Below are 25,964 nucleotides of genomic sequence, written 5' to 3'. Positions count from 1 at the left end.
CTTGGATGACTACTACTATATAAAGCACAGATTTTTTTTTATATCATTAATATACAGTTACATGAGCAACATTGTGGTTACTGGATTCCCCCCATTATCAAGTCCCCATAATATACCCCATTATAGTCACTGTCCATCAGTGTAGTAAGATGCTATAGAATCACTACTTGTCTTCTCTGTGTTGTACTGCCTTCCCCATGCCCCCCAACTACATTATGTGTAAAGCACAGATTTATAGTCCTGATTGTCTTAAAATTTAATGCACGATTAGAATTTGTTAGCGTTCACAGTGGTTTTTGGTTGTCTCCTAAAGCCTAAGTGATCACATGTCTATTTTTACCTCTGAAAAAACCAAAAGGGGGGTTCTGTAAGTGTGCATGTGAACCCCAGTATCTACAGATGAGCCTCCTGTGATGCCCAAATCTCTGCCTCCCTCCCATGGTCACAGAGACTCCAGGGCAGAGCACAGAACAGCACCAAGACTTGTTAGTCATAACAGCCGTTGACAGTTATATCAGCACTTACAATGGAATTGCTCAAAATCTTTATTATGTCTCCTTCGAAGTAACAAAGGTGTCATGTATTTAGCACCTCTAATCTTGTAGGTGCTATGACAGATACATCGTGAATGGGGTCCTCTTTGAAAAAACAAGAAAAAGCAGAAACAAACATGAACTCAAACCAGCTCATCAAGAAGACAGCATAACCTCTTTTGCAAGTAGCAAAGAGACCTGGTTGAAAACAAACATTTCTCCCCCTTCCAAAAAAAGAACAATGGCGATAAGGATCTCAGGGTGTCCAGTAACTACTGGAAGTACCCCAGTGATCAGAGAAGCAGCTGGAGAACATTGGGTCATTTGACAGTGAGGAGTGCTTTCTTCTCAAAGGACTCATTCCGACACCTGAATTCTGTACACAAACCGGTTTTTGATCTGCAAAATTTTATTAAGCAATAGCTGGACAACTCTTACAACTTGAAATCAAGAAAAAAATAAGGAGCTTACTCCTTCTCAATAATAAAGACAGAAAATAATTTAGACAAACCACATCATTTTGAATGCAAACCATTAATGCCTTCTAGAATACCTCCTGCACAATCTAATACACAAAATACAGAAGAAGAGAGGCAAGTAAGGGTGAGCTCATTAGAATGCAACTGGGAATCTGAACAGATCTTGCTTGGAAAGTAAAACATAGTTGGATGCTGAGTTGAAAAACAAACAAACCAACATTAGACAGACTGAGGCGTGCAGAGTGGCACGCGCCATTCCCAAGGTTTGGACAAGAACATGCTGGTGGTGTGGTTTGGTCTGGGACCTGTGCACCTGCATTGTGCACTTCCAATTGAAAAAGAAAAAAAAAAAAAAAAAAGAAAATGCCAGTAGTAATAAACTCAGAAATTATGTCCAAATTTACAGTACCAAAATAATGCATTTATAAACAAATGCAAAAACAATACCCCTTTGGTAAATAATACAGTGCCTTTTTCAGTCAAACGCATAACCCATGCTTTTCTACAACATGAAAAAAAAATTATCTACAATAAACAACAAGATCTTAGAACCCTCCCCTCCTCTTTAAAAGAACTTGTAAACAGAAAATATAGGTACAAGTAAAGTTACAAGAAAATTGCACGAAGCCAAAGAAACAAAAACAAAATAAGCCACAACCCTTCAGAATTTTATCAGCCGTTGATAATACAAATGGTGAAGAGTTTTGAGTTGTGTGCTGTTACCAAATCCCAGGAAGTCAACGTTTTTGACACATTTTGTCTCAACTTTGTTCATAACCACTGACTTGGCCAAGAGATAGATTGCCCCCGCAGGGACACAAGGGGTTCCTTTTCAAGAAATCTTTTGAACTTGAAGAAAGTGTGACACTGCAGAGCACACCCCAAAATTCACGCCAATCTAGGCAGATACTCCTTTGTTCTTTTTTCAACCTACTCTACAGTCTTTGGGGCAAGTGGTGACTTATTTTAGGGCTGTTCTCAAGGGTGTCCACCAAGCAGGGCACGCTCCTGGGGAAGCCCTTCTGTCTTACCTGGAAATGGTGCTTTTGTGTAATTTAATAAAAACAAAGATGATTCCAAATGCATTTGCTTCTAAAGGTGAACCTGCTAAAGATACGATTTTAAATGCACTGGTTTACATTCAGTAGATGATAGCTCATTACCATAGGAAAATACTTCTCTACAAAAAGGTAGTATCTTGAAACATACCTTCCAAGTTTGTATGTAATATGGAATGAAGAAGCTGTCACATTTTGAGCCCTCAGGCTGCTAGACTGGAACAGGAGTTTAGATGATTAACCAGGCCACCTCTTTCATTTTATGGATGGGTAAGAATAGGACCAAGGTCCTCCTCCAACTCTTTGGAAGAACAGGCTTGAACCTGGGTCCCCCTGACTTTCTGCTATGACATGATGGACGTATGTGTTTGGATAAAGTACTAATCTGCAAAATCTTGACTTCTACTGTCATTAGAGCTTTGACATTTTCTTGCTTCCTTGGTACCAATTTTTCTTTGGACATACATTCAATCGGTATACTGTACACCAATCTATGCCTTTGGTTTGATGAGGTTAGAGTTAAAACAAATTTAAAATTGGGTTTATGCCTCATTAATATACCACATCCCTCAAAAGGCATGGATTCTTTAAGTAGTTGACTAGTGGACTAATGTTTTTAAGTTTAGACATACAATAAGGTATCTTAATACTCATAAATTGCTATTAATAAACATGAAGTACCTACAATTCTGCTGTTTAAAGAATTCTGCTGACTTTATTAGTGTTTAATAGATTGGGACGGACTGAACGAAAACAATTTTTAGAGTAAGTAAAACCATCACCATTAACTTAACAGACCTCATTACAACTGCCGCCGACTTCTGCAGAAGAGCCCTGGGCCGAGGGGCCCGCCCCCCGCCCTCCTGTGGGCGGGGTGAGTGGAGGCGGGCAGGGCAGTTTCCTCAGAGGCCACGCCCCGGTACGCAAAACAGCCAAGACTGAAGCGTTTGTCTCCACAGGGGAGAAGGCCTTTGGGGGAGTGAGCTAAATTTAGCTAGTTGATGATTTGTTTCAAATACTCACTTTTTCTTCACACATTTATTTGTAGTTTTTATTCCAACCATTTCCACCTATATTTATTCTTAGTCTAAAAAATTCTAAAATGTACCCTTTTACGGTCTTTATATCTCAAAAACCAATCAGAACTGTAACAACTGAAGCTGATTACTAGTAATCCCTTGCTTGGCTCCTCTCCTTCTAATAAGCCTGCCCTCTTCATTTCATATCACCTTTTATTTTTGATTAAAAATAAAATTTTCAAAAGGGGAAATATTATTTTAGGATATGCTATCTCAAATCTTCTTCTTTGTATATAATCAATACCACAAAATGCAAAAAAAAGAATTATTTTTAAAGGATTACTAGGAATTTTTTTCCCCAATTAGAAAAAGTTACAAATTGTCCAGCAAAAAAACCTCCTGTCATATTCTCTTTATTTCTTGCAGCAAAACATACTGCTACCAAATAAGTCGTTACAAACATACTATTTTTCTAAATAAATAATAAAATGGGCATAACTCACCAGCACATAGTAACAAAATAATTACTAAGAATAGTATTAAAGCAAGATAAATAATTACCTCTTGGACAATAAAACAAAGGAATTGCATTTAAATTATTTTAGAAATAGGCCATAACCATTATTGCACAACTAAAAGTAAGCATGGAAACATCACATCAAGCTACAGAAACTCATATAAAAGACTTACATAAATCTGAATGCATTACTAAATTCTTTCTGGAAGAATTTACCCACCAAAGAATCAGGTTCAATATTTTAAAATATAAAATGGGAAACTCTGGTTTGGGAGATGTCTTTCATCATATTTAAAAACATTGTGTTTCTTTGGGGTCTAGAAAGAATGGTGAGTGACATTGTCTTCCTCTGGCAAAGGAAGGGGCCAGATTCTTTTCTAATTTTTAAACCCAAACAGGAAATTTTAAAAATACGTATTTTGAAAATACTTTTCTGCAATTATCTTCCACTTGTCTGTTCTCTAACAAAATCCAAATTTTGGACCCTAAGCCAGTAGTCAGTTATTGTACTCCTGCCCTAAGCAACATCAGAGATATAAATAAAGAAAGAAAGAAACGAGCTGGGTCTGGTCACCAGGACTGCATACTGCCCGACAAGGTGGCACCGCACAAGGGGAGGTGGGAAAAGATCCTTAGTGGCTTTTTTTTTTTTTTTTTAGCAATTTATATAGAGTAGTCAACCAACTACCATAAGTACTACAATTTAAATAATGTTTTTCCAGTGGCTTATCTCCTCAGTAAACAGTCTATACCATTAATAAACAACTTTTTTTCCTAGAGAAGACTGTGGGGCTTTTGTCAAAGAATTATGTGGGATGATAACTCTCTTTGAATACCCTGGCAAATGTTTAAAAATTTTTGGTTACATTTCTAATCTATTGGAAAACATGTCTAGTCAACTGAATTTTGATGTAGCTGAGAAGAGGAAAGGAGTGTTTTCAAATTGGTATCATCAGCATTGGGAAGAGAAAGTGTAGAACACTGGCATCTAACGGGAAAGATAATGTCCACTATCAACATTTCCCAGATTAAACAATAGAAGGGGAGAGGGAATAAAGGCTGCTTCTCAGCAAGTGGGTGGGTATCCAGTGACTTACCACTGCACTAGGTGAGAAACGTCCCACCCACCACACTCTGGGGTCTTCCCACTCTTGGCTTGTACCCTCCCCCGAAGGCAGTCACACTGAACGATCGTCACTGAACCTATGGAATTTTGACATGTTACAAAACTAGTGGATTCTTCATGTAAACATCCCCCTGCAGAGGAGCATAGCCCTTGGACTATTTCAAGTCACACTGCACGACCCCCGCAAGCACATGTGCAGGAGGACCTCCTCCCCAGCAGCCCTCCCCAACTTCAATGGGGGCAGGGCATCTTCACACCTGGTAATAGCACCCCCATCAAAAGCCTACTTTTATTAGTCAAACACAGTGCATTTGCCAAAATACCCTTCATTAATCAAGTCACCTTTGGGAGAGTAAACATTTTCCCCCCCAAGAGAACCTGTACCTTCAGGATTTTTGGTTGTCTTTTAAAGAAGTTTTTTACACTAGTGGTGATATTGGAGGAGTAATAAAAGTTGGATGTTGTGTAGAATGAAAATAACACATACTTCCTGGTATGAAAGAACTGCGGGCCATGAGGCAGTCGGTCCATCTTCCTTCTGAAGGGCCCCTTGACCCAGTAGTAGACACAGCAAGCCCAGAGGGACGTTACCGACCACACTTCCTAGAACACCAGGTGCCTTGCACCCTTGCCTCCCAAATACCATTCTCCTGCATTTTGTTTTTGTTTACAAAGAAAGAAGAAAGAAAGACAATAAAGGATAATAAAAGTCCAAATGAATGACAAGGATTACAGATCAGTGCCCTCTCCTGGGCCGGACAGACTTTCCCAGTTTGGCTCTTGTCTTCTGATCTCCAGGCACGGGAGCCCGTGAGGGCTCTCCTGGCATCTCCAATCAGACCTCTTGGAAAGGGCTCCTTTGCCTCTCTTTCTCCTCCCCATCTGGCCTCTTCATTTCAGGCGCTGAGTCACATTGGCCAGGGCGACTGCGAAGGCCTGCACAGCTGAGAAGGGGTACTGGAAGTCCAGAATGTACGCATTGCCATCGATCCTTCCAAACTGCATCACCTGGGGGGAGGAGGGGGCGGTGAAGCAAAGACATTACAGGAAGACAAGGTGGAAACATGGCAACCAGGTCTGAGCAGCTCTGGAGGGAAGCAGACCACACTGTCTTAGAGAGAGATTTGCCGACAAAAGGACTATGATCAAGCTATGCTCTCGATCCAACTATGAGTCTGTTGGGAACAAAGGAACAAAGGGACAGAGGGACGAGTTAAATAGTGTAGTGAGGAGACAAGGAGCGACATTCACAGCATGAAAAGCTCCAGAGGGCAAATGAAGAGGCTTCCTCACCAAGGACACAGAAAGGAGAAAGAAAAGGAGAAAGATGCTCTACAGGCTAAAAGAGGCTCAAGGGAAACTTCAACTGTAATTGTCAAATATCTCTGCTCAGAGATGGAGAAACACAGCTCTTTTCCATCAAGCTCCACCTCCCCAGCCTGCTCCCCTCTATCATTTCAGTACTGTGACCACATCGTATTGTATGTATTTGTTTATGGTCTTTCTTTCATTTTTGTGAACTCCATGAGGACAGGAACTTTCTCTGTTTCCCTCACTGATATAATTTTAGCGCTTGGAGCAGCAGTTGGCAAACTCTCTAAAGGGCTGATAATGAGTATTTAAGGCTTGTAGTCACTTGTCCTTTACCATAGCTACTTAACTCTGCTGCTGCAGGGCAAAAGCAGCCACAGATAATACTTAAGTATATGGGTGTGGCTGTGTTCCAATAAAACTTTATTTATAAAAAGCAGCAGCAGGCCAGACTGGTCCTCAGGCCACTGTCTGCCAACTCTCAGCTCAGGCATACAGAAGATGCTCCATAAATATTTGTTGAGAGTGAATTAACGAAAATGAGATTTAAACAGGAAAGGGAATTCCCAGGATGGTAGATAAAGGTAGTCCCAGAATAGCCACACAGCAGGGCCAAGAGCAGCCATACCCCACAGGGGCAGGAAGAACTGACAGATTACCCAGTGTGTTTAACTGTACCAAGAGGAGATTTACACTTTGCCAGCAAATCCAGGAGTTACTTAATAGCAAATCCACAGAGAAATAAGCAGATAAACAAACAAAAACTGGGTGATTATTGTCTAGGGAAAAAAACTATAGACTAAAAAAAGTAAATGTAATGAAGCCCTAATACATGGCTCAGCTGCGAAATGGTATTAATTGGCATAACGAGGTAACCAGTGAGTACTGATTTAACTGAGAAGAGGGGAAGGGGAAGCTCATGTGTGCACTGATGGGGGTGGGGGAGAAGAAAATCAACCCTCACGTTACTTGGGAAGAAGTCAGCACATGATGCCCCTAACTGAAAACCAGCGAGTACAAGTAGGACCATGTGTTCCTTACAGATACGGTGTCAAATACCAAAAAAGCAAACAGTCGGGAGAATGTGCCTCTGTGAAAGCAGGTTTTGGGAGTGGACAGGGGCTGGGAAGGGGCCTGCTGGTTTTCCTCATGGGCCTCCTGTAATCATTTGACTTAAAAAAATCAGTACATGTGTTACTTTGATGGGAAAAAATGAAAGCCAGCCATAGGCATACTACAGACTACAACCCTGACCAGCCCCCCAGAGGAGGTATCACTGATTTCCACATTTTCCCATTTGGCCTTTCGAAGAATGTTCCCAGACACCAAGGCACTGATAACACTTCACTTGGTTTTTAAAAACCCACAGGGACCTGTCAAGATGAGAAAGTAGTGATCCTGGCCATGCCCAGGGGCATGCTCTCACCTGCCGCCCCTCCAGCTCGATCTGGAAGTTCTTTGCCGACTCCTGGGTCACCCGCCCCCCAAAGTCCAGCTGGTACACCTGCGTGGCCTCGTTCCACAGCGGCTGCTTGTTGGCCATGACATACACGAAGCCTTGGCTGCCCAGCCGTCCGTCCTCCTTCTCGCTGGCTTTCCGGCACTTGAACTCCTCCAGCTCACTGGTGGCGCGCAGGTTCCTCTTGCTCTTCCAGCCCTTCTTGCTGCCCTGGCTCTGGTTCATCAGCTCGTCCCCGCTGATGAACAGCTCGGGCTCGCTCTCCGAGCTGTCCTGGAACTCGCTCGTCTTACTCAGCTTCTTGGACTTGAGCTGGTCTTTCTGACTCTTCACTTTCTTCTTCTCTCTCCCCAGGCGGGGGCTGGAGATCAGGGAATTGAAGTCGCTCAGAGTCCGAGCCTCCTTCTTCACTTTGCCCTCAGTGATGGCCTGAACATTCCCTTCCTCTGCTCTGCTGTCCAGGCGCTTCCGGTTCTTCTTCCCGAATTTCTCTGTCCGCTGGGGGACTGGGCTTTCTGTCAGGGAGAGGACTTCCTGGAAGTTGTCTGCAGTCTCTACCATCACCTCTGTACCCAGGTGGCTTTGCAGGTCGGTGGGCGGCGGGGACACGAGGGGCTTCTCCACCACCAAGTGTGCCTTGGCAGGGAGAGTGCTCTGGGGGTTCTGCACGGGCGGGCACGCGCTGTAGGAATTCCAGGGGTGCAAGGCGATAGGTGGCAGCTGTAAACTCGAGCAGGTGCTGCTTCCTGGGTACATGGGGGGCAAGGTACAGTAGGAGAGGCTGGGCGGGTAGGCTGGCTGAAGAACCACGGCAGACTCCTGTTGTGCAAACTGTGTTGGGGACAGGGCATCCTTTGGGGTGCAGGGAGCCTGCACTCCCGGCAAAGGGGGGGTGTTATAGCTGGATCCAGGGTAGGGCACTCCCATCCCATAGCCTGTTTGGAAAGTGGCAGTAGGGCTGGAGGGAGGTTTGGGGGAGACGAAGGGCACTCGGGACACGTCCAGGTGCTGCTGGCTCTGCCCGACCATCAGAGCGGGCAGTTTCAGGGGGTTGGGCACTGCAGGCTGTGCTGTCCTTTCCTGAGGAACCCAGATGTCCTCCCCGAGCACAGGGTCCCACTGGTACGGGGGTGGCCGTTTCGCAGGCACAGTAGCTTCGCCAAGCGAGGGGTGCCTCAGGGGCTTCTCCACCTGGCAGTGCTGGGCCAGCGCCTCGTCCTCGGTGAAGGCCGAGTTGACGTAGTCGGCGCGCTCACGAGTGCTGTCGGGCGGGCTCAGGAGGCTGTAGGACGACTGGGAGGCCAGCGGGGAGGCGCCGGCTTGCGCGTTCCCTGCACCTGGCTCCTGCCGGCCCGCTGCGCCGCCGCTGCACTGGCTGCACGTGTACAGAGCCGTTGGGGGCCGCGCGGGGAACGGCGCCGCGCCCTTCAGCTTGGCCGGGTGCTGCGGCAGGGCGCGCGGGGGCTCGGCCAGCTGCGCTGCCTTGAGCGCCACCTCGCGGTTGTTTCTGCGCAGCGTGGCGTGGATGAGGCTGTCGGGCCTCTGCGCTGTGCCCCGGCAGGAGGCCAGAGGGCCTGCGATGTCAGGGTATGGGGGAGGATCCCCTGTGGGGATGGAGTAGCGCGGGATGGTCAGGCGGTTCAGGGTCGCACTGGTGCAGGGCTGGGGGACCTTCTTCTCAGTGGCAGTGAGTCTCAGGGTGGCTGAGCTGCTGGGGCCGGGGAGGGTGTAGGTGTTCTGGGTGCAGAGCATCCGGGTCCGGGGCCGGCACACCTCCTCCACGTTGCCGCTGCTGTCGAAGGTGGTGATCCTCTCGTAGCCCAGGGGTGTCTGGAAGTGCGCCGCAGTGGGGTACAGTGAGAAGTCGCCCTTCTTCAGGCACACATCCACTGGGGGCTGTGGGGGAGGCAGCGGGGGTGGGGGTGCAGCGGTCGTGGGGGCGGCAGGGATGGTTCCTGGGTAGGGCGGTGGGGGGTTCATCTTTGCCACCTGGACCTCCTGAGGGGCACTGAATACCACGGCGTCCCCCTCAGCAGCCAGCTGTGGCACCGGCCGCAGGGCCTTGGCTGACTTCTGCAGATGGTCATGGTCCCGGTCTCCATGGTCCACCACTGATAGCTGGATGGCCCCCTGTGAGGGCGGCGGCAGGGACAACTGCGGGGGTGTCGGGATGATGCGGCCCATCTCCACACCCCCGAAGATCACCTGTCCAGGGCTGGAGTAGCGGTTGGAGATTGGGTACTGGGTGGCATTGTCACTTGCGTGCTCAGCTGTCCCCACTGCCGTCGTCTGATTAGTCAGGACATCCAGCTGCACGTTCTGATTGGCCAGCAGAGACTGCACCAGTCCTATGCTCTGCGTGGGGGACATAGCTTGAGCAGAGCTGTGGATGGGTGCGATGGGGATGTTCACGGTACAAGGGGGGTTGTTCTCAGGTACACCAGAGGCTCCCGTCACTGTCAGGAAATAAGAGAAACTAACTGCTTACAAAACAGTGTCATGAAACTGAGTCAAAATAAATACATCTCAACTCACCCACTTCTTTTGCCTACAGAATGCATCTGCTATAGATGGAGATGTGCTTACTGGCGAAAAGCTGAACCATTCACACAAGTTATATGAAGTTTCTCTAATTTTCTAGGACACAGGCAATTGGGTTCTGCAGTGTGTGGTCCCACTAGCTAAGGGAACTGTCAAAACTTTTCAACACACCAACCTTCTGAATTTGGTACCGTGTACCAAATACTTAATTTGATTCTTAAAAATGCTGTTTACTCATGATATTAATAAAAAAGCTCACTCTTTCATGCAAGAGGGTAATGGTACAGCATGAAATTCAACTACAGACTCATAATGCCAAGGCTTCCAAGAATGTTTATCCAGTTACGTTTTGGTTAATGTGAGAAGTATCATGCAGCAGATGTGTATCTGAATTTTGCATGTAAATTAATAGAACTATAAATAGAACCATGTAAAATGTACCAGAGAAACCTATGAATAGAATCATCCAGCAAATTTGCTGCTTTTAGCATTTCAAACAATATGTATGGTAGAGCCACAATACACAAAACCCTATAAATATATCCTGTTTGTACACAGCAGGAATTGAACGGTGCACACATTTCAGCAATGATCTACAGATCCCATGCAGGTGCTCAGAGCCACTGCTCTGTATTGCACTGTCTAAAGTGCCCATAGAGCACTGGCAAATTCGCTTACCTGGGCCTATTTAAGTGCCGTGCGGCAGCTGGTATGAAAGCAGGAAATAGGACTTAACAGGCTAACTGTAAAGGCTGGGTAAGCTTTCACCAGACCTACCCAATGAAGCCAGCTAGTTTGTCCAAGGCTAAGGTACCCTTCGTGCCTGTAATACTACCCTTCTCTACGGTTCTCTAGTTAAAGGTAACTATCTTCTGACTGTAGGAATCTGGGTCCTGTTTCAAGTTTTCTATTATTTCTGTTTAGAGAGAGGTCTTACCTATTTGGAATACTGCAGGCAGGGGTCTTCCCCGCCAAAGAAGAGTGAGTCTCTGCTGTGTCACCAGCATTAAGTGTGAGCCCTGAAACAAAAATGTTCTCTCCCCTCCCAGGGAACCACAAACAATAAGGACACAGAAGCAACAGCTAAGCATTAGTGAGAGCTCTATTAGTCACCTGCTGGGAGAATGGGGGGTGTGAAAGGGAACTAACTGCAAAAGACACTGCTAAACCCAAGGACTCTGAAATAGCAGGGGATGTACTATATAAAGCTCAGCTGTGAGGCTTCATCAAATCCCAGGTTTATGTGGTTGCAAAACCTCACCCACAGTGCCAAGTTAGTCCATAACATCTGCTCCACCCATGGAAGAGATGTACATCAGAGAACCAAAGACTGCTACAGCCAGAAGTCAGGTACAAATAACTCTACAGGTAAAATTGGGCCAAGAGGAGGTAAACAACATTCCTCAAGTGCAGAATAGGGATCGGGCTGCACATCCTTCCCTGCTCCGTGGCAAGGACCAGAGGGAGCCTCTCTGTGCCACAACGGCCAAATTCAGCAGTGAAGTGGCCCTCTCCTCTGGTTCAGAGACCAGGGCCTTTCAGACTTGCTGGGCTGTAAGAAGAAGAGTCTTCATATTTATAAAATTACAGATGGACTTTCTTGAGAACAGTTATATATAAATAATTGGCAGATTAATGAGAAGTCTTTCTAAAATCTATTAATCAAAAGAGGATACCCCACTAGAGAAACACTTAAATTAAGATGCTGCAGATATTTGAAAATTTATGAACTGGGATTTAAAAAACTTGTACCTGATTTTATTTTTGACTCAGACCAGGCATTTATGCACTGAGTCACACATTGCATGTTGGGAGAGAGATGTTCAAAAGTCAAGGCACTGTGTCCTGGAGACGAGGCAGGTTGGTGGAGCCGGGCTGCAGGCGCCACAGGGGCATCTGAGCAATGCCATCTCCTAAGCAGGGACTGAAAGGACAATGGCTAGCCTAGGGTCAGTGTGATTGGGTTTCAGTTCTGGTTTTATTGCATCCCCATTAGTACTTATAAGTTCTCTTTATCCAGGCACATGGCTAAGAAGATTACTGCGAGGATAAAACAAGACGACAGAAGCACTCTGTGAACACCAGGTGTCGTGGCCACCTTAACTGTCCTTGCTCTGGAGCTTTCCTTCTCTGCAGACCAGTGACCGTATGTGACCCTTCTCCTGTGACATGCCACCACACCTACCAACCTTACTGAGGGAGTTGTACCTTTCCCAAATGGAGGCAGCAGGCATGTGACATGCTATAATCCTCAACTACTTACCTCCCTGTCCCCCTGCAGAACTCTCTGAGAGGCCTCATGACAAACCAAAAGACATGTGGGAACACACCTGGTAAATCATCTTCATCTTCACTGAAAACATTCGCGTTGAAGACAGGTAAATTCACATAGTCCATGGAAATCTTCCGAACCTCTGGGAGATAGATGGTCATCTGCCGCGGCTGGAGATGCAGGAGGCTGGTTTTATAGATTACTGGTGGGGAGGGGGAAAGTGCAGTTAACAGAGACACCCCTGAGGAGAGCAGAGGTGCCAAGAAAGTCACAGGAAGAAAAATGAAGCCACAGTGTCCCTGCTGTCAGAAGATCTGCATGGGCAGGGCTGAGGGTCTGAGAGCAACCTCTTCTCCTCTCCCTGGCACACGATGGGCCACCCCAGACACAGTTTGGATTCAGTTTTCAGTTTAGCTCAGCTACTTTGTCAATGGTTTATCTAAAGAACCACACATTTCAAATTAGTCTTAAAATAAGTCTAAAAAACTCATCTGCAATCAGAAGGATAATTTAGTGAAAACAGTTGTGATAACCAGAGTGCTAGGCTCAGGGCAATGTGGGCAATCAAGGTGCTATCTGAAGGCAACTGTGAGATAAAGAGTGATGTGGATCAAGTAGGAATAAAATGCTGCCTTTATTCAGGACTGGATTCTTCTTTTTAAAATTAATTTTATTTTGGTATCATTAATCTACAATTATAATTACATGAAGGACATTATGTTTACTAGGTTCCCCCCTTCACCAAGTCCCCCCCACATACCCGTTCACAGTCACTGTCAGGACTGGATTCTTATCTGCTGGCTTTCAATTTCAATTTCATAATCAGGATAGCGATTTATAGGGAACAACCACATGGTTTCTTTAAATGCTAAGATTTAATTTGATTAAACGTGGCATTTAAGAGAAAGCCCAGAGGGCAACTGAAATATTTAGAGAGAAAATAAGTTAAAAATAATGAATCTGAATTTAGGTTTCACAGGAGGTGAAACTGCTCTATTGGCTTTCTTTTAAGTTTACTACTCCTTCCTGTGAGGCAATATAGAGGTCCTTGAGTCATTTTTATTTTTTGTTAAGATAAGCCAGAGTCTGTCTCCACAGCTGCCCCCTCGAAGACCGGGCAGCTGACGGGCCAGCTTTCGCACAGCACAGGAGACCTTCTTTACTGAGGCAGCTCCGTCAGGCTGCTGCTTGGGCTGGCATGTGCCAAGATGCCTTTCCAACCCAGCAGTCATTACGGGTCTCATTCATGTGTTTGTCGCTCCTGCCCACAAAAGAGAATTTTGGCCTAAAAGTTCTGGATGGTGCTATATAGCTTAAGAATTAACATGTTAAAGTGCTATTCTTTGTTGTTCAGAATAATAGAAATAAAATTTCTAAATCTCAGGAGGGATTAAAAAATGACATTAGTTTTCTCCAGGGAAAGAAAAGACTATGTGGCTAAGGGGAGAGGATAAGAGTGATTTTTACTGTGTATGGCCTTAAATTTTTTGGATTTTGAATTTATTCCATACCTTAAAAATTAAGAAACAAAAAATTTTTTTAAACTTCATGGGCCAGATCATTCTAATGCAAGGAAACAAATTATCCAATATAATTATCCAATTACCCAATATAAACGATCCAACAGCACTCACTTTTTGTATCCACTAGAGTGTCAAAGACTATTTAGTAGGGTGCCATATGTCACAAACCTTCCAAAATACAAGAATTAATTTCTTGTAAAAAAATCAAGTGGGAAATTCACTTAGCTTGACAATGAACAGAAATAGCTAAACGACTCTTTTTAACTAGGTCATCACCAGGACAATAATGTCACCGCCAACATTCAGAAAGCTTTTGTCTTGCCCACTCGGACTCCTCACACTGGAGCAGCATGAGCCTCGAGGGCACTCAGTGCCTCCATCCTTAGGTCCTATCCTAGTTGACTTATTGTGGATCTACTCAACGTCCAAGAAATAAAGGCAGAATGAAAAGAGCCATTAGGTAAATTCCGATTCCCCTCTTCTTTTCGATGTTTACTGTAGGCAGTTGGCTAAGTTCTCAGCTTACTGATGTGGAGACAGTTGTGACACCCACACAGTGGTTATCAGAACCACCTACACATTGGTAGGGTGCTGCTCAATTACTGAGAAACAGGCTTTTGTGGTCAGCAGAGGGTTTCCAGGTGGTTGAAAATGCTGTAAGAGATCCCTTTGCATTATGTACACAGTCTATTGTTATTTCCTAAGTCAGTTTTATATTTAACTTTATTCTTCTTTTTCTTTAAGCTGAGAAAACTCAAAATGAAAAATCCAGATGCAGCACAGTTAAGGTACATGTCTGAAGACGCACGTACAGCAATAGGTCTTTTTACCTTCTGCTTTGCAAGAATCATTTATTTTAAAGGATCTGTGTCTGAGACAACTCTAATAGGCAGATTCAGAAATTTTTAAAAATCATTTTTGTAGGTTACACAGCACATTCAAGATGGGGTCTTAAGCACAGGTGAAGCCCCCGCAACCAAGCTGGCCTTCCAGAGATCTGTGCATGTTAAATAAGTAGGCGGCCTAGCAAGGTGGGGGTCAACACAACTTCTTAGCCTACAAAGGGATGTGCCCATTAGGATGAAGCTGCTTTGAAATGGCCCTTCAGTCATTTACTCCATCACTGTTCCTGAGTAAACACGATAGAGTAGAGCCACTCAGTACAGAAGAGAATGAAAATTCTGGGTTTTGGCCCAGCTCTGAACTCCTGGGTTCCAGTCTCCTCAGTGTCTCAAACTTCTCATCAGGAACTTGTCTGGTACTTAGAAATGAGATCTATGAAGATTTACCACTAAAAACTGTACTAACAGTCAGCCAAAGAAGATAGCCAAACTATCATCTTTAATGCTTTCTCCTCAATTTTCTTCAGTTTCTTTTGACTCGAGAACCCGAAGACGCCAGCACAAGTATCTGCCCCTCAGGGAAAAGCCAGAAATCAAATCAACCAGAAACCAATGAGCAAGCATGCTGACAGAGAGCTTGGCTATCTCTGTCATTTTCAGAAGTCAGGGCTTAGATAAAAAAATTAAGGCATCACTGGCAAAAATCCAATTTGAGTGATGATTCTAATTTCTGTGAAATCACAGTGGCTATAACAGTCTTTTGGGAGGTAAAATACATGCTATTCTTTTGGTGTCATATGAATTCATTTTCTGCTTGGCCACCGAAGTTGAAATTATCTTTTCAGTCTGAGTTCCAACTGGGATAGAGGGCAAAGAACAGGACATGATTTTTACCTGCACCAAGGTTGGTTGGCAGGAAAGCAGCCAAGCCCACAATCTTAAATTTGGTTCCCCAGATATTAGACGTGACCTGAGCAAGATAGTTGTGCTGTGGAAAAAAAAAGAAGAAAAATCACAATCTATTTCCATATTTTCTACTGATCACTTAAGAAGCAAGTACATTAACACTGTCCTTAAAAAGCCATAAATGGGTACTGCCAGAAATATTCATTCTGAATATGATTATACCACTGTTAAGACCAGAAGCTAATAAGAGCATTGTCAGGCACCTGATTTCAGCAGCGGCTCACAGAGCTGTGAGTCTCGGGGTGAGAGTGAGTGGCAGATGTGTCCCAGTTTGTCCACACGTGTGTATGTTAAAAAGGCCACAAAAGTGATTCGGGTACATTTTTTTTACCTCTCCTTTCCTCCAGTCACTGAACTAAAAGTAGGCGCCTGGATGTCATTTTTATCTTTGATATTTCTCCTGGAAACATGAGCTCCATTGATACCTGTATGTCCTGAAACTACCCAGTTATCTATTTTCTTATTCAATTAAATTTTTAAAAAACCTTAGTTATCACTGTGTGTGTGTGCGCGTGTGCATGTGCACATGCAAGGACAAAAATAAAGATGAATAAAATACAGCTCCTCAAAGAGCTTATAACCTAACGGAGGAGACAAAGCTTGTAGATTTGCATACAAAGAGTCACTGAGAAATGTCTAGGGCATTATCAGTAAGACGCTTTGGGATTACTGTGGCTGAGCCAGAGAAGGAAGCCTTCCCAGTACAGGTAAAGCTGTGTCTGGAAGCATGAAGGCAGAAACAAGGGAGAGGACATGGAGCAGGTGAGCCCACTGCCCTCAGTGACCCAGGCAGAGCAAAGGCACAAAGGCGGGGAGAGGCTGGTCAGCAGGGAGGCTGTGGCCTCTGGGGGTGGTGGGAGCATCACGGGCACCAGGAGGGAAGACAGGCAGGGTCAGACTGTGGGGCTTCAACCAGAGATGGGCTCCCGTGGATACTAGAGTCACCAAAGGATCAGGGTGGCTGGAGGGCGGTGGACGTGGGGAGTGTGGATAGTCTCAAGTAGAGGTACCAATGCGCAGGTTCACCTGGCAATGGGGGACACCTGCAGAGGGGCAGGGAGGAGGCGAACAGGGCTCTGGCTAGGAACTCTGCGTCTGGCACACTGGGGGTTCAGCCGGCATCAAGCACACACCGAGGAGGGGAGAGAAGTGCAGTGGAGCCCTCCTGGGTGGCAGGCCCGGTCTTACCTGAGTGATGTCTTCAAAGGGAAACTCTCTTCGCGTCAGGCTGGGCGAGCCAATGGAGGGCTTGCGCATTGGCAACCGAGGAGACCTGGATATCTCCTGTGCGGCCCGGGACAGCTTGGGAGACTTCCGAGCCTCAATGTTGATTCTGTGGAGACATGGCCAAGAGGGTCAGATGCCTGCGGGGAGGCCCAAGCTGCCCCAGTCCCAGGGTGCCCACAGCCTGGTACCCCGCACTTTCTGGTGGTCTGCAGATGCCAAATTCTCCGGGGCCAGGCCCCTTAATTTACCCAAGTCCTTCCTGCCTAATTTTGCCTTATGAACATGAGGAAAGAAGGACAGAATTGTTTACTGAATAACATATATTAAAAAATATAGTGAGATTAGATCAAAAGACTATTTGTAAGGAACTTAGAGACTTTACTTTTCCACTTTCCACTGACTAACAGTAAGTTTAGAAATGTGCACATGCTTTCTGCCAAGGGCTGGCAAAATTAGTCCTGGGGAAAATGGCAGGTGGGAAGAGTCAGTTCTTTGGTACAAGGGGACATACATGTTTCGTGCCAGTCCACCCCAAACTGTACCCAATATTCATCATAAAAATAAACATGGCAAGGTCAATGGTATTCTAAGAAAGAAAAGCATTAAACCTCACATGCACTGTTTGAGAGCTTGATGAGATATGTAGGGCTCCCAAAGTCTGGGAGGACAGGGGACTCAGCTGGCTAAAGCTCTGCACGAGGACAGTTACTTGGCTGCTGAGTGAAAGGGGATTCAATGCAGGGCAGGGCGGAAGGAAGGAGGATCAGCTCCGGAGACCGCGAGGTCCAGGAAGTTCAAGAGGATTTCATGGTGAAGGATTGGATGTTATGTGTTGAATAACCTCTCTGCTTAAGTAATGGGAAAAGCTGAAATACTGCAGAAGTGTAGGAAAACTCATAATTCCATGCGTAATTTTAATAAGCTTAGAAAATAAATGAAATAAATCAGATGGCTAGAACAACTGGATATCTATGAGACAATTAATGTTTATCCCTAACTTATACTATACACAAAAGTTAATCTGAGGTGTAAAAATCTGAGATCTAAGCGTGAAAGCTGAAACTATAAAGCTTCTGGAAGAGAACAGAAGACTGTCTTTTTGACCTTAATGGAGACAAAGATTTCCTAAACAGGATAATAAAAGCACTAACCACAAAAGAAGAAATTCATAAGTATTAGACATATATGGCAATTCATGTATCTGCCAATGAACTCATAGCTAGAATACATAAAGAAACTTATAACTCAGTAAGACAAGAACAAGTCAGTAAAAAATGGGCAAAAGACCTGAACAGACACATCACAAAGGAAGATATCCAAAGGGCCAATAAACATATAAAAAACTACTTAGCTTCATGAATCATTTGAAACATTAGGATTAAAAACACTGAGATACCACTACACACTCACCAGAATGGATAAAATTATTTTTAAAAAGTTACAACAGCAGGTGAGAATGTAAACAACTAGAACTTTCATGCACTGTTGGTAGGAATTCACATAGTACAGGCACCTTGGACGACTGTGTGGCACTTTCCAATAACATCAAACATTTATGTGTACCCAGGGCCCTGCCAATAAAATTAAACAGATGTGTACATGGAGGCCCTTCCACTCCTGTCTCCTACGTACGTACCTGAGATAAACGAGTGTGTATGCCCAAAAAAAAAGTCTTGTACAGAATGTCTACAATGGTTTTTATTCATACATTCACACTGGAAGCTTTCAAATATAAATTAATTAGTAAATGGGGTGAACAAATTGTAGTACATGCATTACAGTGGAATTCCATAGAGTTAAAAAGAAAAACAAACTACTGATACATGCAACAACATGAATGAATATCAAACTCATTATGTTGAGCAAAACAGCCAAATAAAATAGGAGGACATGTTGTCTGACACAATGAATGAGCAAAACGACGTCCTAGGGACAGCAGCTAGCTGAGTGATCACTCTAGGGAGTCGGGGGTCGGATGCAAAGGGCTTGAGGGAACCTTCTGGGTGATGGAAATGTTCTGTATCTTCAACTGGGCGGTGAAGACACTGGTTCATCAGCTGCACAATGAATTACATGTTGAGGATAGGCAGGGAGCATCTGTACACAAATTACACCTTGGTTTGGCACAGCACCACAGAATGTTAGGGCTAGCAGGGTCTTAACCTACCCTTTAACTTCCACAGATAAGGAGGCTCTTTAGGAAAAACCTTTAGGATCTACTTTTTTTTTCTTGGTTTACTATGTTTTCCCAGTTGCAGTATTTTAGGCATTTAATTTGACATTCTCTTCAACATATTGCAGATACTGTAAAACATTTTTCTTACTTTTCTCAACCTGGAAGGAAAAATAACTCAGCCAGGAAGCTATGGCTGCCCAATGCCACCCACTATCAGTGCTGACCCCTAGAATTTCTGAGGGGTTAGCCAGCTTCCTACTGGGTATCCTTTTCTATCCCGAAGGCAGGAATGAAGGAAAGCTGTAATTACTGCCAGCAGATCTTCCAGATGAAAGGCGGGGATGTCCCCTGCTGTGCTCTCCTGGCGTTGGTTTCAGTGGGGTGCTGCTGTGGGCAGAGAACCAACACACCTCCAGAGGCACCGAGAAGGAAATACCTCTAAAGACTGAGATTACCTTGGGAGTTTGGGTGATTTGCTAGCTCGGGAGATTTTGGGAGATTTCTTGGCAGCCCAGTCGTCACTCAGTTCGATGTCACTGGAATCTGAGCAGTTGCAGCTGTCAATCATGGTAGAAATCAAGCTGTTTCCATAGATTTCATCTGGTAAGACACCAACCAGCAAATTTTAGGGAAGTGACATCAATCAGACCCTAACAACAATCATTTTAGAAACTACAGGACAGACTGATGCTATAGGCCATTGTTCTAAGTCTAGAGGTTGAAACAGAAAGGAGCAGAGCATAGTTTTCCTTTTACATTTTTATGCTATTACATGTTCTAAGCAAAAGGAGGCAATCACTTCTACTGTAACCAAAGTGGGCATGGAATCTTAATGCGTCTGGAATGAACAAAACAGTCTGGTACTGCTTCCTGTGTCCAAAGCTGGAACCAAAACAAAACGGCTGCACTCTTGTGCCTCACGACACAGGTCCCTGGGTTCACACATGCTTGCGGGCACCCTGGGAACCCTGAGCAAGGCGCCCGTTAACTCCCCGACTCCTGAAAGAACCTGCTCAGACTCAGAACCTGCGAAGGCCCTTGTCAGTTTCAGGCCTGCTCTGGACCAGAGGCCTGACAGTTGGGTCATTTCAGGCGCCCCCAGAAGTCTGTGACAGGCCTGCCCAAACAGCCTCCCGGCCCAGCCACAGGATGCCTGTGGAGGCTGGGCTATTCCCCGACTCCCCACCCCTGGAGCCTTGCCTGCTTCGAGCCCCAGCTGGGGGGATGGCCAGCGCAGTACGTCTTCTGGTGGTAGCTTCAGGTTCTGCTGGAAGCGTCTATATGCAAGCCACTCTGATAACTTTGCCAACTGGCCACTAGGTAGAAGGCAGGAGTCCGAGGACAATGTGCACAGCAGCAGAGCCATCACAAAACTGCAGAGCAGTTTAAGTTCATGTCTGACATCCTCCTCGAATCCCCTTCTCCTTGGGCCCTTCCTCATGCCCCTCACACCCCTTTACTACCCGCAGCCCTGCTCTGCAGCCTGGTCGGCCTGCCCTGGGAGTACCACATTCTTCCGATTCACTTTGGCTGGCTGACTAAAGGCCCACTCTCTCAAGGCTCCAAGAGCCTCTCCAGGTAATAGGAAAGCTGAATCATTCAATCATATGGAATTTAAATTCCTAATATAGCATATGAGTGACTTTATCATTCAAAAGAGCTGTTCACATTTGAAAGGATTGATTTGTTAATGCGAACTAATCTCTAAGTTTCTGAACAGATGGAGTAGACATCTGAGAACAGGGTCCTCTCTGGGCCTACTCCGAAGGAGGCTGGCTGAAGCCCAGTCTGTGTCACTATGTCACCCCCTTCTTAAACTACTCCCAGAATCAGAAGGCTTGACTCGTGGATCCAGCAACTGGACTGTGGTGTACCAAGTCTGCTCAAATAAAAAGGCTTACTTCACATGCCCTTATTTAATTTAGGAGTCCCTGGATCAAAAGAAGTTTGGCCATGATTCAAACACACATGTAAACACACAGAATGCTTCCATGTGCTTGTGAGGAAATTCAGTAATGCATGTCCACTTGACTCCTGACCCACTTGTCAGTACCAGGATTTCCCAGTTGCTGCATGTCATGCCATTTGCTTTTTTCCTTTAGCCATGTCTTAGTCCGTTCAGGCTGCGTAACAAAATACCATGGCCTGGGTGGCTTATAACATCAGGGATTCACGTGTGGCAGTTCTGGAGGCTGGAAGCCAACCCAGGGCGCCTTCCCAGTCGTGGCCCTCTTTATGGCTGCAGACTGCTCACTTCTGGCTGCTGGGTCCTCAAATGGCAGAAGGGGGCAGTGATACTGGGGAGCCTCTTTCATGTGGCACTCATCCACGATTATAAAGGCCCCACCTTCTAATTACATCCTATTGGGTATTAGGATTTCAACATGTGAGTGGGGGCGCATAAACATTTGTAACCATTTTTTAATTAATTAAATTAATAAAATTAAATTTTATTAACTAGTATGTTAACTCCAGGAGGGAAGGAGAGTCACCAGTCTCACCTTCTGCTGTAAACCTAGAGCCCAGCACAATCTGGAACTTGATAAATACTTCCTGAACAAAAAATGAGGTCTTTTCCTGAAACCTGGCTACATGCCAGGCCAACTGCAATAGAAACCTGGGAAATGGGGCAGAGGCACTGATGATTCTTAAAGCCCCCGGGTGATCCCCCTGATGAAGCCAGGGCTGAGAACCACTCACCTAGGAGAAGAAGGAGGACCTCCCCACAGACTGGATCTAAAAAGGGTGGGGTTGGGGTGACAAAAAAAAAGTTGCTTTCTGAGTACACACCTCGACTCCTGCTTGTTCAGTGTTATGATTACAAGTGTGTAAGCTCTGCCAATCGTCCCCCTGTCTTCAGCACAACTAGAGATTCAGTGTACTGATCATATCAGACCAACACTTGGGGTGCTAGAGATTCTGTCATCAATTTATCATCGAAATTCTGGAACAAACATTCAAGTTGTAGAAAGTTGTATAAATGGGATTGCTCTTTGAGAACCAAAGGCTTAACTATAATGTCTGGGGTTTCACATCCTAAGTCTGTCTGTTTTCAAGATATGCTTATCTCATCTGTGTTGAAGGCTCTTCAAAATATGCAGTCTGAATCAGGTATCTTTTTGGAATTAAAAAAAAAATCTTCTTTAAGTGCAGTTTAAATAGCTTTTAAATGTAAGTTCTATCTTAGTCTGCTCAGGCTGTCATAACAAAATACAATGGACTGGGTGGCTTACACAGCAGAAATGAATTTTCCCATGTTCAGGGGGCTGGCAGTCCGAGGTCAGGGAGTAAGCACGGTCGGACCCTAGGGAGGGCTCTCTTCCTGGTTGGCAGATGGCCGCCCTCTCACTGTCCTCACACGGCCTTTCCTCAGTGCACATGTGGAGAGAGAGATCTCTGCATTTCTTACAAGGCCACCAACCCTACTGGATTAGGACCCTGCCATTATAGCTTCATTTGACCTTCCCGGTCATGGCCCTGAAAGCCACACTCCCTAAAAGCCCCATCTCCAAATATAGTCTTACTGAGGGTTATAGCTTCAACATCTGGATTTGGGGGGATACAACCCAGTCCATGAGATTCCACCCTGGCTCCCCCTCAAATCATGTCCTTCCATGCAAAATACACTCATCCCAGCAGCCTCAAAAGTCTTAGCTCATCATTCCAGCATCAACACTAGCACCTCAAGTCCCAAATTCTCACCTAACTCAGAGATGGACAAGACTCAAGGTACAATTCACACAGAGGCAAAAATTCCTTTCCAGCTATGAACTTGTGAAATCAAACTAAGTTACGTGCTTCCACAATACAGCAGTGGGGCAGGTATAAGACAGACAGACATCCTATTTCAAAAGGGAAAAACAGAAAAGAAGAAAAAAGTCCCAAACCTAAAAGGTAAATTCCACTGGATCTCAAGGCTCGAGAATAATCCTCTTCGGTCTAATACTCTGCCTTTCAGGCCCTCTGGGGCTGCAGATGTCAGCCCCACAGCTTGAGGCAGGGGTCCCCAGGGATCTGCTGGGCTGGGGTCTTGTCCTGTCTGTCTGTCCTGTTGAAACTGGGCAATGGCCCTGAGGAGCTCTCAGCTTTGGGTTGTTTTTACTCTTGAAGAATAGTGCATGTTCCTAGCTGGTCAAATCCCACCCTATCAAGTCCAAGAAGTTCCACAACCTTCTTCCATCTCGTCTTGTGCAGACAGGCTGAGATTTTTCCAAATCTTCAAGTTCTGGTTCCTTTTGGCTTAGCAATTGCTCCTCCAATTAGTCTCCCTCCTTCCTCACTTTACTACAGGCAGTCAGGTAGAAGGCAGCCCCTCCTGCACGTATCTCCTCAGTTACACATCTGATCTCACCGGCCTGCCGGCTTTATCTTCCACAGAACACTCGGGCGCAGCTCAGCCAAGTTCTTTGTCACTTTATAGCAGATCACTTCCCTCCAGTTTCCAATGAACGCTCCCCATTTCTAACAGAGTCCTCACCAGAAACTGCCCTGCCACCCCTATTTCTAACATACTTTAACACTCTCCCAGCCTCTACCCAGGACCCCACTCCAAAGCTGCTTCCACACAGTTAGATATTTGTTACATCACCTCACCTCTCAGTATTGAAATCTGTGTCAGTCAGAGTTCTCCAGAGAAACGACCATGAGGAGACAGACACACACTCTCTCTCTCTCACTCTCTGCTGGGTTCCTGGCTCTCAAATGCACACGTCTCCGCTATGTGCTCACACCCTTTCCTTGGTGTATGCATGTGGTGGGGGGTGGAGGGGTGGCGGTTGAGAGAGAGATCTTCTTTTTCCTCTTCTTATAAGGCCATCAATTCTATTGGATTAGGAGCCCACCTTATGACCTCATTTAACCTCAACTACCTGCTAAAAGTCCTACCTCCAAATACAGTCACACTGGGGGGTAAGGGCCTTCACACGTGTGAATTCAGGCAGGGACACGATTCAGTCTACAGCAAGCTCTGACCACATTCCTTCTGAAAACTGGTAAGAGCTCTGCTTAAAAAAAATTACTGGGACTCTTGCTCTCTATTATAAAAACACATACTGATAATTCTGAAGAACATATTTGTTAAGCTGTGTGGAGTACACTGCAATAGGGTATCACAAACTAAATGCAGAGTGCAGCCACCACCTGGGGCACCCGTTATGTTGCTGATTTCTGGGCCTCACCCCAAACCTGCTGAGTCAGTCTAACAGGCAGACTTAGGAACCTGAATTTACATAAACATCCCTGGGGATTTGCAGGAAGGTGGCCCATGGACCACATTTTGAGAAACAAGGATGTGAAGGCCTGAATGATCATCAGCAGCTTCTCACGATGAGAAATTCTTGGCTTCTCAAAGTCAGGAATCTTTCCTCCTCTGAACCAGTTCACACATGCTCTTCACTTGGCAATTAGTCATATTCTGCCTTGTGACACATCTCCTATTTTTGTCTTGATGTATTTAAATCTTGACTTTTTCAAGTGTTAAATTTTCTTATCACCCAAAAGGGATTTTACACTCCTGGAAAGCAGAGACTCCTGGCATGCTTCGCACCACAGGGGCCTCAGGGACTGAGGACAAAGGGGGCACTGAATACATCCTGTCGATTTGCTTTGTTTCCCGACTTAATTCTTCAGTTACGAAAATCAAGCACCTCATTCTCCACAGTACTATTAGTGGTTGAGCTGGTCTGATACACTTGAACCTGAAGGAGGGGCGGGCACTGGGAAGACAGGTCAGGGTCTGGGCAAGTGCGATCTGCAGGAGGCTGCAGCCGTGTGCCCTGTGGCATGCCCCCACCTGCCCGCTGCTCCCGTGTCCTCTACAGACGTAAATTCATGCACCTGTGGTGACACAAGCAAGCTTGTCACATAAGTTCCCTTCAGCGTTTCACCGAGTGTAAACATAATAACACTGTGCGCATGGTGGGCCTCGGGGACAGTGATATCAGTGAGAAGACATAGTGTGCTCTGGGTCAGGACCTCTCATACTTCCCCACTTCAGTCATCTCCGATCATCAGAGGCTCATCTTCCTTCCCCCGAACCTGTGTTTTCCTCCATGCTGACGTCCACGGCCCTCCCATGCTCTCCGCTTTGCCTCATCCCTCCTGCACCTCCCCTCTCCAATTCTTCCACTCACTCCTCCTGCTTTTGGTACTAGTTCATCACATGACTCAAAAGACAAAGAAACTGACTAATATCCAACTGTTTAAAGTACAGTTTTACTGCTTTCAATTATACACAGTAACACTGACAGCAAAACGCTGCCACAGATGCCAAGCAAACAAAGGCAGGCAGACCCGGGTGAAACACTGGAGCAGGCAAGCAGGCCACGTGGGAAAGACTACTGCACGGTGACACTAGTCATGCCACACTTTACCGCAGCTTCAGGGAACGTGAGGGGCAGGGGCCAGTCTGACAGGCAGGAGAGTGAATGGGATGTGGGAAGTGGACAGAACAAGTAGGAATGAAAACAAAGCTAGCTCAACTCCTACTGTTTCAAAGTCAGGTGCTTGCCAGGATTCGGGGGGCAGACAGAGCCCCAGCACCTCAACTACTGTGTGCTCCATGAGATCCGAGCAGCCTGACAGGCGACGGGCACAGGGCTGTGCCTCTCACTGCGCTGTGGTGATGGGGGTGGTAACACCTGTGAGCTGCAGGGCTGCGGATGGGCGGGCAGGCCTCAAGTCACTCACCAAGGACACGGGGCAGGCCATGCGGTACAAACAAAGACTAAGTCCCTTCCTGCTGGAGGCTCATGGTCCAGGATCACAGCAGAGAGAGGCATACAGGGAGTGCCCCAACGGGGCAACGGAGTCATGAAGATCAGTAAAGGAGAGAGTTTTTAGAAGCCCAAGTCTTTCTGGATGAGAAGGAATTTCCCTTGGTAATCAGCTAAAAAGCAGTTGCTGGTGGGCTAGTGA

At 45.7% G+C, this 25,964-nt stretch overlaps 1 protein-coding gene and 1 long non-coding RNA gene across 6 annotated transcripts in view; one reads left to right on the top strand and one right to left on the bottom strand.

The window, feature by feature from the left end:
- Positions 1–924: 924 nt before the first annotated feature.
- TULP4 (TUB like protein 4) overlaps positions 925–25,964 on the bottom strand; it is a 230,710-nt gene continuing 205,670 nt past the window's right edge. For all 4 annotated transcript variants that reach the window (XM_037023564.2, XM_037023567.2, XM_073219820.1 and 1 more), the window contains 6 exons: positions 19,505–19,649; positions 16,835–16,979; positions 15,575–15,668; positions 12,374–12,517; positions 7,470–9,958; positions 925–5,740 (listed from right to left, as the gene is read on the bottom strand). In XM_037023564.2, coding sequence (XP_036879459.2) covers positions 5,624–5,740; positions 7,470–9,958; positions 12,374–12,517; positions 15,575–15,668; positions 16,835–16,979; positions 19,505–19,649 — 3,134 coding nt within the window. In that variant the 3' untranslated portion in view covers positions 925–5,623. The remainder of the gene's footprint in view (positions 5,741–7,469; positions 9,959–12,373; positions 12,518–15,574; positions 15,669–16,834; positions 16,980–19,504; positions 19,650–25,964) is intronic.
- Positions 8,955–15,568, top strand: LOC140845513 (uncharacterized). 2 transcript variants are annotated; one of them, XR_012124336.1, is made up of 4 exons: positions 8,955–9,089; positions 12,064–12,189; positions 12,325–12,421; positions 14,583–15,568. It is a non-coding gene; the product is annotated as an uncharacterized lncRNA (long non-coding RNA). The 2 variants fall into 2 exon arrangements; XR_012124335.1 differs by lacking the exon at positions 14,583–15,568 and adding an exon at positions 14,107–14,576.

The sequence above is a fragment of the Manis javanica genome, chromosome 13, assembly GCF_040802235.1.
Source record: "Manis javanica isolate MJ-LG chromosome 13, MJ_LKY, whole genome shotgun sequence".
In the NCBI taxonomy this organism is placed as follows: Eukaryota; Metazoa; Chordata; class Mammalia; order Pholidota; family Manidae; genus Manis; species Manis javanica.
This window is presented reverse-complemented; position numbering and strand designations above follow the sequence as displayed.